The sequence below is a fragment of the Manis javanica genome, chromosome X, assembly GCF_040802235.1.
Source record: "Manis javanica isolate MJ-LG chromosome X, MJ_LKY, whole genome shotgun sequence".
In the NCBI taxonomy this organism is placed as follows: Eukaryota; Metazoa; Chordata; class Mammalia; order Pholidota; family Manidae; genus Manis; species Manis javanica.
In genome coordinates this window covers 51,121,927-51,134,963 of record NC_133174.1, presented here as the reverse complement: position 1 = coordinate 51,134,963, position 13,037 = coordinate 51,121,927, and the positions used below count along the sequence as shown (strand labels likewise).

Below are 13,037 nucleotides of genomic sequence, written 5' to 3'. Positions count from 1 at the left end.
ATTTTGCCTGTAAACAACTAGTAAGTAAAAGACCATTTTCAATTGAGAAGGTTAAATGGTAATGCTATAGGAATTAGATGAAAGATGATAGAGCCTGCAATATTCCAAGAAAGCTTCCTAGAAATGTTGTTTTTAGTGCCAGGTCTTAAAGAGATCTTGAGTCATGAAACAGTTATGAAAGTTTGAATGGGCTGGCTGGCAGCGGAGGTGTATCCAGGAGGCTGGGTGTAAGTGAAGGACTAGAAGTGAGAAAGTAAGGAGACCATTGTAGAATCTCTGATTATTGGACTATTAGACAAGAAGTTGAAAGATCACTCAAGCTAAGCTCCCATTTGGTTCAGAAATCCCTTGCCAAATGACCATTCAGCTTCTGCTTGTACATCTACCATAACTTGGTGCTCATCAAGGTAGTTGCTTCTATCTTTGGCCAGCTCTGTCTGGTCACAAAAATGGCTTGGATAAAGTGGGGAGAGTTTTCTAGGAAGTAGAGGACAGTAAGGGTGTATGTGTTCCATGAAGGTGATGTCTTCATACCAATCACCTTAAGACGCTTCTTTCTGATGTCTTATTTTAATTCCCTCTTGTTGAAGATACAGTCTCTGTTTTTGTAATCCCATTCTTGCATGACCTGCCTTATGGGTCAGGAGCCTTGGATTCTTGCCTTGTTTGGTTGTGTTACTTTGGGAAAATGTCTTTCAATCTCTGGGCTTCAGTGTTCAGGTCTGTAACAGGGGGCTAATTCGCACTCTCTGTCATGTCCACTTCAAAGGGTTATTGTAAGGACTATATGGACTAATAATGGGTGCGGATATGACCAACAGCTTTAACTCTCAGCAGATGCAAAGGTTCTAGCCTGGGTTGCATTGCCCAGAGTTAGGGGCATCATGAAGAGGTGGGTGGTTTCTCCGTTTGCCTGTTTTGCTGATGTTCATTTGAGTCATTCTCAGCCAAATAAGCAAACGGAAAATTCATCCATCAACAAGCTACTTTTCATATTCCAGTGTGAGGGAGAATCCTAGAATGGTGTGTGTATGTGTGTGTGTGTGTGTGTGTGTGTGTGTGTGTGTGTGTGTGTGTGTGTGTGTGTGTGTGTGCGCGCGCGCGCGTTAGCAGAAGGAAGCTTGGAAAGATGCAGGGGGTGAAGTTGAGGCTTTATCTATTTTATGTGACCTTAGACAGGTCTCTTCCATCTTCTAAGCCTCCATTTATTTAACTGTAAAATGAAGATACTAATGCCTGCCTCCACAGGGTTGTTCTGAGAAGTGAAAGTCATAATGAGGATGAAAGCCCCAAGAGAGTACAGGAGAGAAGACCCCAGTGGAATAGGCAGAGGGAGAGTTGGGAGAAGGGAGAGCTGGGAGAAGGGAGGCAGGAAAGTCTTAGCATGACTCCCCTAGGGCAGTATATTATTATTCCGGAGGTTGGCCCAACACCTCTGGCAACTTTGGAGAGGACTTTTCGCTGACTGGACACACCTGGAGAGCCCCACAATAAACAGCATCCAACTCCAGTGCAGCGGGAGTCAGCCAGAGGTGACAGCAGCCTTCTTCCAGGCGGAGGTTATTCACCCACATCCCGCCCCGCCCCCACCCCCATACCCATCTCCCAGTGCTCAAGCTTTGGCGTGGGGCAAAAGCAGTTAGTAATCCTCCCCCGCCCCCGCCCCCACACACACGCCTCTCCCAGCCAAGCACCTCCGGAACTGAGGGGCCGAGAGGCAGAGCCTGCCGGCTACAATGGAACAGCCTTATTGAACGCGAGGTCTGGGGCGGAGGGGATTGGGCTGTAGGGCTGTGGAGGAGGGGACACAGAGGGGGCGCTGGGGCTTTCACTCGCTCCAGCCCTGCCATCCCAGCCAGCTTGAGACGACCCGCGCCAGCCACTCGGGCCTCAGAGAATCCGGACTTCGCAGGCACCATGCAGTGGATAAGGGGTGGGTCAGGAATGGTGAGTGCACATAACCCCGGCTTCCCCTGCCTGAGCCTCAGTCCCCCAGCCCCACCCCCAGCTCCTCCATGAGCTGCCATGCAGTGAGCCCCCTAGCCTCTGCCCACCGCCCTCCCCATCGTCCTTGAGACACCAGCGAGCTTTCTGTGGCCATTTTAGGAGCCCTGGCTTGCCGCCTGCGGAAGAAAGCCCCCTTCTATCCTCCTCTGCATTCCTACGGCACATCAGAGATTGGGATGGGATATGAATGGGGGTCACTTTGGAAGGGCCAGAGAGGCAAGGGGGCTGGCAGAGGGGCTCTCTGGGAGCAGTGAGGTTCACAGAAGACAAGTGAGCTAGTGTGGGTTTGGGAAGGCTGGGGGCTGTCACAAATCCTGGGATTGTGGAAGGGGCAGTATGGGAGAAGTGCATGGCCCCAAGTAGACTAACTGTACCCCCTCACCCTGGCAAGTGGGGGCATGAGGGCCAGACAGCCAGTCTCAGGGAAGCTGCATGAGGGAGCCCTGTATCCCTTCCTTGCCTGGGCTGTGGTTACTCTGTCCATACTTGGAGCTTTGTCAAGGATAGACAGCCGCAGAAACCCCCATCCTGGAAGTGGGTCTGGAACCCATTCAGTTAGGAGAGCTTTTTCCTCCCTCCCATCCCTACCTAAGGAATGTGTGCTTGTGTGTGTGTTTAGAATCATTATCCAACAGTTTATTTTATGCCATGGTGCTCCCTTCTCCATCTGGAGACCTTGGAATGACTTCCCTTGCAGAGAGGAAGTGGTGGCTGCATTTTGATGTTTCTCTGACTCAGCCTGGGGTAGCTCAAGTCTGGTCAGGGTCTCTGTGGAGTGAGAGGCCACAATGCCATTGTCCTCAGCTGGGAGGCAAGGGCAAGAAGGTTTGGAGGACAGTTGGGTTGGGTCAGCAGGCACTGATGGCATGCCAGCCCACACTTCTGCACTGCCACCCACAACCCGCAGCTGAAGGAAGGTAGCCCGAAGCAGGCAAAAATTGACATTTAACTCTTTTTTTTCCTCTTGCTCTGGAGGGGTGGAGGGAATCTGGTGTGGGCTAGGACTATTCAGAGAAGCTGTCCTCTACCCATCCTCAGGGTTTCCTTAGACTTCTGTTTCAGTGGTTTGAAGGCATCCAGTTTATTTTTCTATATGTCAGGGCTTCAAGAGACTCCTCTTCCCAGACTCCCTCTTTCTCTGGGGTCCAATCAGAGTTATTTCAAACGTTTGTAGAACCAGAAGAGGTTAGAGCAGGAAAAGACCTTCAAGTCCTTGTGGTCCATCTAGGAAATCTGAGACCCAGAGTGTAGGAGTAACTTGCCCAGGGCCACACAGTTCCATGGAAACAAAGGTGAATCTAGCACAGGAGTCTCTTAGTCTCTGTACTGTCCCTCCCCATTGCTCCACAGAATCATCAGTTCAAATGGTGCTGAAACAGGCAGAAAAGGAGAAAGGGTAATAATTTTGGAAAATAATTTCCTTTAGAATGGACTAATGCCTTGAAATTTGCCTGAGGGGAAAAAAATGCCAGTTCTGGTACATCTGGCAGCTGGGTCTGGGTGAGACCTCCCTCCACTTCGAAATATATGGTAGTATAGGGTCCAGAGCCAACCAGTGACAACAGATTAAATTAATGCAGAAATCTGAAGTTTTGCCAATTGCATGTGAGAGAAGAGAGACTAACTGACACCTTGTCAAGACTTCATAATTAAAGATTAATTGATGGGGAAATTTCATAATACTTTTAGGGGACTGAAGTGATGAATACTATATGATATAAGCGTTTATTTAACCGTTTGCCAGAATTCAAGATATAGAAGTCGTAAACTCTATCCTGGAAGGCAGGAAATCTCTAATCTTGGTCCCGCTACTATTTGATAGGAATACTTTGGGTCTCAGTTTTCTCACCTTTTAAATGGGGCTGTTAATGTTCACCAAAATTCCTTCCAGGTCTGAGGTTCTCAGATTCTTGGAAGGACTGTCAGTAAAATTTAACTAGTGGCTCATTATGGAAACAAGTAAGGAGTGTATATCTAGCCACCATTTTATAATGCAGCTAGTCAAAAGGTCTTTGTTCCTTGTTATTTCATTTGCAAAGTGCTTGAAGTTCATCTTGAGCTTTTTATAACAATGAATTTTCTCTTCAGGATATTTGATTATTGTAACTGGAAGTGTTACATGTAAATGAAGGTCCTTCAAAGTAAAACATCAGTCAGGATTTTACAGAAAAAAATCTGTCTCAGTAGAGTGTTAAAAAACTGTGAGTTCACTTTTGATGGTAAATTTTTCTGTGTAATTATTCATAACTTCTGCCTGCAATGCTAATTTGTTCTGGGTTAGGCAGTGTGCCTAGAGTGGAAAGAATGCTGGGCTCAGAGTCACAAGTCTGAGGTCAAGGGCCTGGTTTTTATACCTCTCAGCTCTGAAACACTCACCAATTGTCAAACTTCTTTCATACTCAGTATTCTCATCCATAAAATGGAGATAAAGTACCTTATCTCATGGGCACTACTGAGGTCATTAATTTATTCAACAGAACTGTAGAGTACTACTATTAGTTGGCACTGATCTAGGTGCTGGGGAGACAGCAGTGAACAAAAATAAATTCCCCATTCTTACGGATTTTACATTATGAGGGTTGAGGGATTCACTGAACAATTACAAAAATGAATATATCATATGTAAGGAGGTGCAAGTGCTGAAAAGAACAAAAAAACCTGGTAAGAGAATAGAGAGAGATGGGGGTAGTACTATATATTAGACATACCAGTCAGAGCTTCTCTGATTAAAGGACGTTTGAAGAGAGATGTGAGGAAATGAAGGAACAAGCTTTATGCAGATGTTTAGAAGACTATTCTGGGTGTAAGAAACAGCCAGAAAGAGAGCACAATGGTTTGTTTAAGGAACAGCAAAGAGGTCGGTGTCCTCAGAACATTTAATCTGAGTGAGATTGGTAGTTTTAGGAAGGTTTTAAAAAGATAAGGGAAACAATCTAACTTAAATTTTAACAGAATAATAGATTGTAGTGTGGCAAAGGAAAGAGGTGTGAGGAGGCTTTTAGAATAGTTCAGGTTAGAGGTGATAGTGGCTTGGATCACAGTGATGATAATCTTTATGAAAGAGCTGTACCCAGCATCGTTTGTAGATGCTCTGTGTCTTTCTCCTTTCTGATCACCCATCTGAGAATCAGATGGCTGAGTGTGGGGTTAGGTGTATGCAAAAGCATTTTATATGTAAGTCAATGATCTAATGATCTGCTTTGGGCTCCTGGCCTCTGGTGAGGCTAATCGAGGGTTGGTTCTGCATGGACTACCAATGATCCAGTTCCTTGTTTTCTGGGATTTTGGAGAAGAAAATTATGTATTAGTACTTTGGAGATGTGGTATACTTAGCATATGTGATAGCTGGAATGGATAATTTTTAATACTCTCCCCTCTATATGACAACATTATTTTATTTTAAAATTTTCAAATAATGAACAATGAAAAAGGAACAAACTTCAATCTTAAAGATATTCAAATTCAGTGTCATCTCATATATGATCTAAAATGTGTGCTTATGGAACAAAAATAGTACACCTTGCAGTTTGTATTATTTTTACTGTTTTGAATTTTAAGCACAAATGGTCACGTAGACTGACTGAATTGAATTAACTTACATTCTGTTTGACTTTACAATCACTGTGCTATCATTGTTAACTTTGAACCTACTATTTAAATGCTGAAACATATACCAGAGGGATTTCAGGCACAAAGTGCACCCAAAGCTACCTTGAATGATTCTAAACCTTTAGGAAGTGAAAGGAGCTGAAGGACCACATGTAAAGTCTGGGGGGGAAGGGTGGCAACTGTGTAACTGTAAGTTCTCTGAATCAAATTCCATGTGGACTACAATGTTATTAAAGGATAAGTAACAAAAGCTACTGATTTGAATTTCTTAGAACTTTGGTCAACAAAAGATTTTTTCAGAGAGAAGTATTTTATTATTGACATTGTTTAAAATTGCTGGTGATGGTTGGTTATAATAAAAAACTGTTTGACTTTTAGTCTTTAAAAAAATGATCTATAGATAGTGTAATCCTTCATTGCCTGCAGTAAGGAATGTCTTCTTCTATTGCCCAACCCTTGGTATGCCACTGCTTTGGAGAAGAATATAAAATTGTGGAACAACATTTAGGGAATGGGTGGAGAGGGTCAAGGACAAGTACAATCTGAGCCATGTGACACTTATAAAAGCCACATTAGAGTTGATGGAAATCTCTGAACAAGCAAGATGGAATGTCCAACTGATAAGTGTAATAGTTTATTTGATTCTGCTATGAAATACTGATATCTGTGTACTCTGGCTTAAAACATAGTTTTATTCTTTCACATAGAAGTCAGGAGATAAGCATACCTGGGCTAGTGTGGCAGCTTCAGGAAGTCTTTAGGGACTTTTCTGTTCCACGATCCTCAGCATTTGGCTTTTATTCCTGAGGTTGGTTCATAGTCCAAGATGGGTGGTGAAGCTCCAGAACATCCATTAATAGCCACATTCTTGGTGGAGGGAAAGCAAAAGAGGAGGGACCCTCCTTGAAGACTTCCTAAAAGTCCTATTTAATACCTCTACTTACAGCTCACTGGTCAAAACTGAGACACATGGATCCTCCCAGCTGCCAGGGAAACTTAGAAATATAGTCATGTAAACTGGGTGGCAACGTGCACAGCTAAGATTTTGGGATGAGGTTTCTGATAAAAAGGAAGAAGGAGATAAAATAGCTGTTGGGAGGCAACCAATAGTCAATGTCACAGTTAATCCACATGTATGTCTGCCAGTGTACATACAAAGAATCTAAGGGCTTTAACTCAGTTTTAGACTATGAGCCATGGCCTGGTGGATGTGGCTAATGGTAAAATGTGGCCTGTAGTTAAAATGCTGTCATCAATCTGGTGAATGATCAATCAAAGCTTGACATACCCTAGTTGTTTGCTTCCTCCCAGTGATTTCCTTATGGGACCAAGTGGATGGTGATATCTTTTACAGAGATTGGGAATGAAAAATGAAGAACAACATTTAGGGAATGGGTGGAGAGGGTCAAGGACAAGTACAATCTGAGCCATGTTGAGTCTGAGATGCTTGGACAGCCTCATATAGGAGCTATCCAATAAGCAGTTGGTAATCTACATACTGAGATCAGAGGAGGATTGGGAAGCATTGGAAACAGTTGAAATTCTGTCAGTAGATGAACTACAAAATATATTAAAAGGCAGTTCAGTCTGGGGAAGTAAGTGGGTGGGAGCAGAACTTGAGGTGGACCTCCTTTGTGAGGCTGTCTCTTAACCTAGAGTAGACCCAGTCTACTCTGTTATCTACTATCTAGAATTTCCAAGACAACAGTGTAGTTTCAGGCTTTACTTTATACAATATTCATGTTTCTTCTGTATGACCTTGGAAATAATTTAGCACAACTCCTTAGATCAGGGGGCAGCAAACCACAGCCTGCAAATCAAATCTGGTGTGTGAGCTAAGAATGGTTTTGACATTTCTAAATGGTTAGAAAAACCACTGAAAGAAGAATATTTTGTAGTGCACATATATGAAATCATGTGAAAATTTATGTGAAATTCAAATTTCAGTGTCCATAAGTAAAGTTTTATTGTAATACAGCCATGCCCATTCTGCCTTGATGATACAAAGGTAGAGTTGAGTAGTTATGACACAGACTATATACCCTGCAAAGCCTAAAATATTTACTATTTGTCCTTTTGCAGGAAAGGTTTGTAGACAATTGCCTCAGAGCCCTAGGGTTCCCATGGCACTGCCTTGAGGGGAGTGGATGGGCAGTGGTAGGCAGGAGTGTAGATCTCCCACCTATGATTTATCAAGAGCACCTGGGTTTTTGCTTTATATGTTGGGTTGCTGCTTAAGATTTGGAGAATGGTTTTTCTTGCCCTACATTCCCCCTACTTCCCACATAAAATGTTTCAATACCACTCATAGATTGTGAAAACTGACACTCAGAAAGAGGGGTTACTTGACACAAGATCACACAGCTACTCGGTAACTGAGAAAAGAATCCACATATCCCAATTTGCAGTTAAGTGTGCCTTCTACAACCTTCATAAGGTAAATTTAGTGGTGAGCAATGGAAGGGTAACTCGCCTGCTATATGCCATTTATACTACATTTTTATCTTAAACAATCCTCACATTAGCCCCTACAAAATAGGTTTTAATGTCAACACTTGTTAGTTTATAAGTCATGCAACAAATATTCACTGAGCATCTACTATGTCCAGATACTCTTCTAGCCATTGAGGCTGGAGCAGGGGATAAAACAGAAAAATGTCCCTGCCCTCCCAGAGTTCATTGTCTAGTCCAACTTGGCAACATGGAGAGAGAGTTTAAGTATCTTACTCAGGGCTAAATAAAGGGCAGCATTAGATTTTAAATCCAGATCTATCTGATACAAAAGCCTTACTCTTTCCACAATCTACCCATGCACCTATGACCCATCTATTCCCCATCCCTCTATCTACCACCCTCATCCACTCTCCAATCTGCTCACCCATCCACACATCATTCATCCATCTATTTATTCACCCACTTATCAAATGTGTTTATTGATTATTAATGAACCGTTAGGTGCCAGTGATACAGCAGGCAGAATCCCCTAGCTGTCATCACTCTGCCTTGGTATCAGCAGCATAGTATAATGGTTAGGAGCATGGGCACTGGAAATGGATTCCCTTCATTTAAATGCTTGCTTTGGCCACTTACTGTCTGTGTGTTCTTGGGTAGCCTATTGAACCCCTCAGTGTCCTCATTTTTAAAATTGAGAAGGTAGTACTACATATCTATTTCATAGTGGTATTGAGAGGATTAAATGAATGAATATATACAAAGTACATTGAAGAAGGTCTGGTACAGAGTAAAAGCTATATAAATATTTGTTGTTATTATTTTTATATTTCCTTCAGAGCCAGAGCCTATTCCATTTGGCTCAGAACCACAACTTCGTTTGTATATGAGCATTGACTAATCATGTTACATTTGTCAGGGTCTTTTCCAGCTAATCTGAAAAAGAAATTTATGGCAATACTTAACAATAACTCAATATTTTCCCTCTCTCATGCAATAGATGCATGACAAAAATTATTTATTTATCCTGAATAGGTAATACATGCATGTGTCACAAAATTAAAAGGGTAAGGAAGAGAATAAGGTAAAAATTGTCTCCATAAGTTTCCCTCCTTCCCTTGGTCCTCAAACAGTCCAGAGGTAGCCACTGTAATCAGTGTCCTACGTGTTTGCATAGAGATATTCTATGCCATTACAAACATTTACTTATGTACACACACACACAATTTTTTTCATATAGGTAGAAGCATATTATACAGTTCTGCACTTGCCTTTTATTCAATTAACAATATATCTTGAAGATTATTATATATGAGTACATGCAGAGGTGTCTCCTTTTGTATGGTTACATAGGATTCTTTTGTGTACCCTACTGATGGCCAATTAGTTTGTCTCCAGTCATTTGCCACGATGAGCAATACTGCAGTGGATTTTAACAGGTCATTTTAAGAAAATTGATGTTTATTAAGCAACTACTGTTTTCCAGGGCTTCTATACCAGGCGGAGGTATGGGATAGTCAAAAATAGGATTTTATAAAACAAAGAAATACAAGGCATCCAGATTGGTAAAGAAGAATTCAAACTGTCACCATTTGCAGATGACATGATATTATACACAAAACGTCCTAAAGACTCCACTCCAAAACTATTAGAACTAATATCTGAATTCAGCAAAGTTGCGGGATACAAAATTAATACACAGAAATCTGTTGCTTTCCTATACACTAACAATGAGCTAACAGAAAGAAAAATCAGGAAAACAGTTCCATCCACAATTGCATCAAAAACAATAAAATACCTAGGAATAAACCTAACCAAGGAACTGAAAGACCTATACCCTGAAAACTACAACACACTTCTAGGATAAATTAAAGAGGACACTAACAGATGGAAATTCATCCCATGCTCTTGGCTAGGAAGATTTAATATTGTAAAAATGGCCATCTGCCTAAAGCAATCTACAGATTCAATACAATCCCTATCAAATTACCAATAGCATTCTTCAACAAACTGGAAAAAATAGTTCTAAAATTCATATGGAACCACAAAAGACCCCAAATAGCCAAAGCAATCCTGAGAAGGAAGAAAAAGCAGGGGGGATCTCGTTTCCCTACTTCAAGCTCCACTATAAAGCCATAGTAATCAAGACAGTTTGGTACTGGCACAAGAACAGACCCACAGACCAGTGGAACAGAATGGAGATTCCAGATATTAACCCAAACATATATGGTCAATTAATATATGATAAAGGAGCCATGAATATATAATGGGGAAATGATAACCTCTTCAACAGTTGGTGTTGACAAAACTGGATAGCTACATGTAAGAGAATTAAATTGGATCATTGTCTAACCTCATACACAAAAGTAAACTCAAAATGGATCAAAGACCTGAATGTAAGTCATGAACCCATAAAACTTTTAGAAAAAAACATAGGCAAAAATCTCTTGGACATAAATATGAACAACTTCTTCATGAACATATATCCCTGGGCAAGGGAAACAAAAGCAAAAATGAACAAGTGGGACTATATCAAGCCAAAAAGCTTCTGTATAGCAAAAGACACCATCAATAGAACAAAAAGACATCCTACAGTATGGGAGAACATATTCATAAATGACATCGGATAAAGGATTTGCATAAAAAAATATATAAAGAGCTCATGCACCTCAACAAACCAAAAGCAAATAATCCAATTAAAAAATGGGCAGAGGATCTGAACAGACACTTCTCCAAAGAAGAAATTCAGAGGGCCAACAGGCACATGAAAAGATGCTCCACATGGCTAATCATCAGAGAAATGCAATTTAAAACCACAGTGAGATATCACCTCACACCAGTAAGGATGACCACAATTCAAAAGACAAACAACAACAAATGTTGACAAGGTTGTGCAGAAAGGGGAACCCTCCTACACTGCTGGTGGGAATGTAAATTAGTTCAACCATTGTGGAAAGCAGTATGGAGGTTCCTCAAAAACTAAAGATAGAAATACCATTTGACCCAGGAATTCCACTCCTAGGAATTTACCCTAAGAACGCAACAGCCAAGTTTGAAAAAGATATATGCACCCCTATGTTTGTCGCAGCACTATTTACAGTAGCCAAGAAATGGAAGCAAGCTAAGTGTCCATCAGTAGATGAATGGATAAAGAAGAGGTGGTACATATACACAATGGAATATTATTCAGCCATAAGCAGTAAACAAATCCTACCATTTGCAACAACATGGATGGAGTTAGAGGGTATTATGTTCAGTGAAATAAGCCAGGTGGAGAAAGACAAGTATCACATGATTTCATTCATCTGTGGAGTATAAGAACAAAGAAAGAACTGAAGGAGCAAAACAGCAGAAGACTCACAGAATCCAAAAATGGACTAACAGTTACCAAAGGGAAAGGGACTGGGGAGGATGGGTGGGAAGGGAGGGATAAGGGGGGGAAAAAGAAAGGGGGCTTTATGATTAGCATGTATAATGTGTCGGGGGGGACAAGGAGGGCGGTAAAACACAGAGAAGACAGTCATGATTCTATAGCATCTTACTACGCTGATGGACAGTGACTGTAATGGGGTATGTGGTGGGGACCTGATGATGGGGGGAGTCTAGTAACCATAATATTGCTCATGTAATTGTAGATTAATGATACCAAAATAAAAAAACATAAGATGTTTATGCCTTCAAAAGCTTATGTTTCAGTAGGGGAGAAACAAAGTCAGCTTTGGTGAAATGCTATAGGAAGTACAAAGAAGATAATGTGGGAGTACAGGAGAGCAAGAGCATGGTAGGGGAGAGGTTCAGAGGATTGGGCAGGGCTTCCTAGAAGAGAGAGTGTTTGAACCATATCTTCAAGCCTTTCAGATGACAGAGTTGGCTTCATGTGGGGCATGGGCATGGTAGGTGAAGCAAGAAATTCTTCCAAGCAAAGGGAACAACATTAGAAAAAGACTGAGGCATGGAAAGAATAGTATGTTCTGGAAATAACATGAGTGCTCTGGTGTGGCTGGAGCCAGTAATTCTGGCAAGGTGGACTGGGGCTACATCACGTAGAAAGGGCAATGACATGATGGGACCAAGCGAAGGAGGATTCCTTTGGTGACTCAGGTGGAGGGAGTGAGAGGAGGAGCAAGGTTGCATTCAATAGCTGTAAGCTGTAGATATGTATGGTGTATGGAGCTTAGGTTCAAATATATATCTCAGTGTCCCAGGTTAAGTGGTCAGGCAAAAGGCATTCCCTCTTACTCAGCCTTTTTGTTCTATTCAGGTCTTCAGTTGATTGAATGGGACCCACTTAACATTAGAGAGGGCATTCTGTTTTACTCAGTCTCTCAATTCAAATGTTAATCTCATCCCAAAACACTCTCACAGAAATACCAGAATAATGTTTGACCAAATGTCTGGGCACCCTGTGGCCTAGTCAATTTGACACATAAAAGTAACCATCACTTAGCCTCATTTATCTTGCCAGTCTGCTACGAGAATCAGATGAATGAATAGATGGGCTGTGTGAACTATGCTATTCTCTACCTCTATGGGGAATAATTACTACTCCGGACAGGATAGAGGGGATACACATTTGGGCAGGCAGAATATGATCTGTTCTACTGCCCGGAATTCAGACCTCAGAAGATGAGACCTAACTTTCCTCTTCTCTGAGTGCTAAGCAATCCAGTACGAATTTCATTCACAGGGAACAATCCCTTTTGCCAGAGCCCAAGGCTTGAGGAGAGACTGAGAAAGGTCCCCAAATAACCCCATGGCATTATGAGAGGAGCTTCTTAGGATCCCATTGCTTTGAGAAGTTTTCTTGTCATGCTATTTTTTTGGTGTGTGTGTGTGTTAGAATATGACTAGTTCTGCAAGTGATTAAGCTGTTCAGTAATGGAAACAAGGCAGTGGAGAGACATAAATGCATATATCTAGCTCTAAGAAATCATATTGCCATGAGGAGACATTTTGTCAAAAGACCTTCC

The 13,037-nt window shown here is 41.7% G+C and overlaps 1 protein-coding gene across 6 annotated transcripts in view; it reads left to right on the top strand.

The window, feature by feature from the left end:
• The window catches only part of ARHGEF9 (Cdc42 guanine nucleotide exchange factor 9), a 442,967-nt gene that overhangs the window by 247,513 nt on the left and 182,417 nt on the right, over positions 1 to 13,037 (top strand). For 2 of the 6 annotated variants that reach the window (XM_073228006.1, XM_073227998.1), the window contains exon 1: positions 1,626 to 1,947. The exons of 2 other annotated variants lie outside the window; for them this stretch is intronic. In XM_073228006.1, coding sequence (XP_073084107.1) covers positions 1,918 to 1,947 — 30 coding nt within the window. In that variant the 5' untranslated portion in view covers positions 1,626 to 1,917. Of the gene's footprint in view, positions 1 to 1,615; positions 1,948 to 13,037 lie in introns of those variants that run through there. 2 more of the 6 variants (XM_073228005.1, XM_037002403.2) reach the window with 2 other exon arrangements.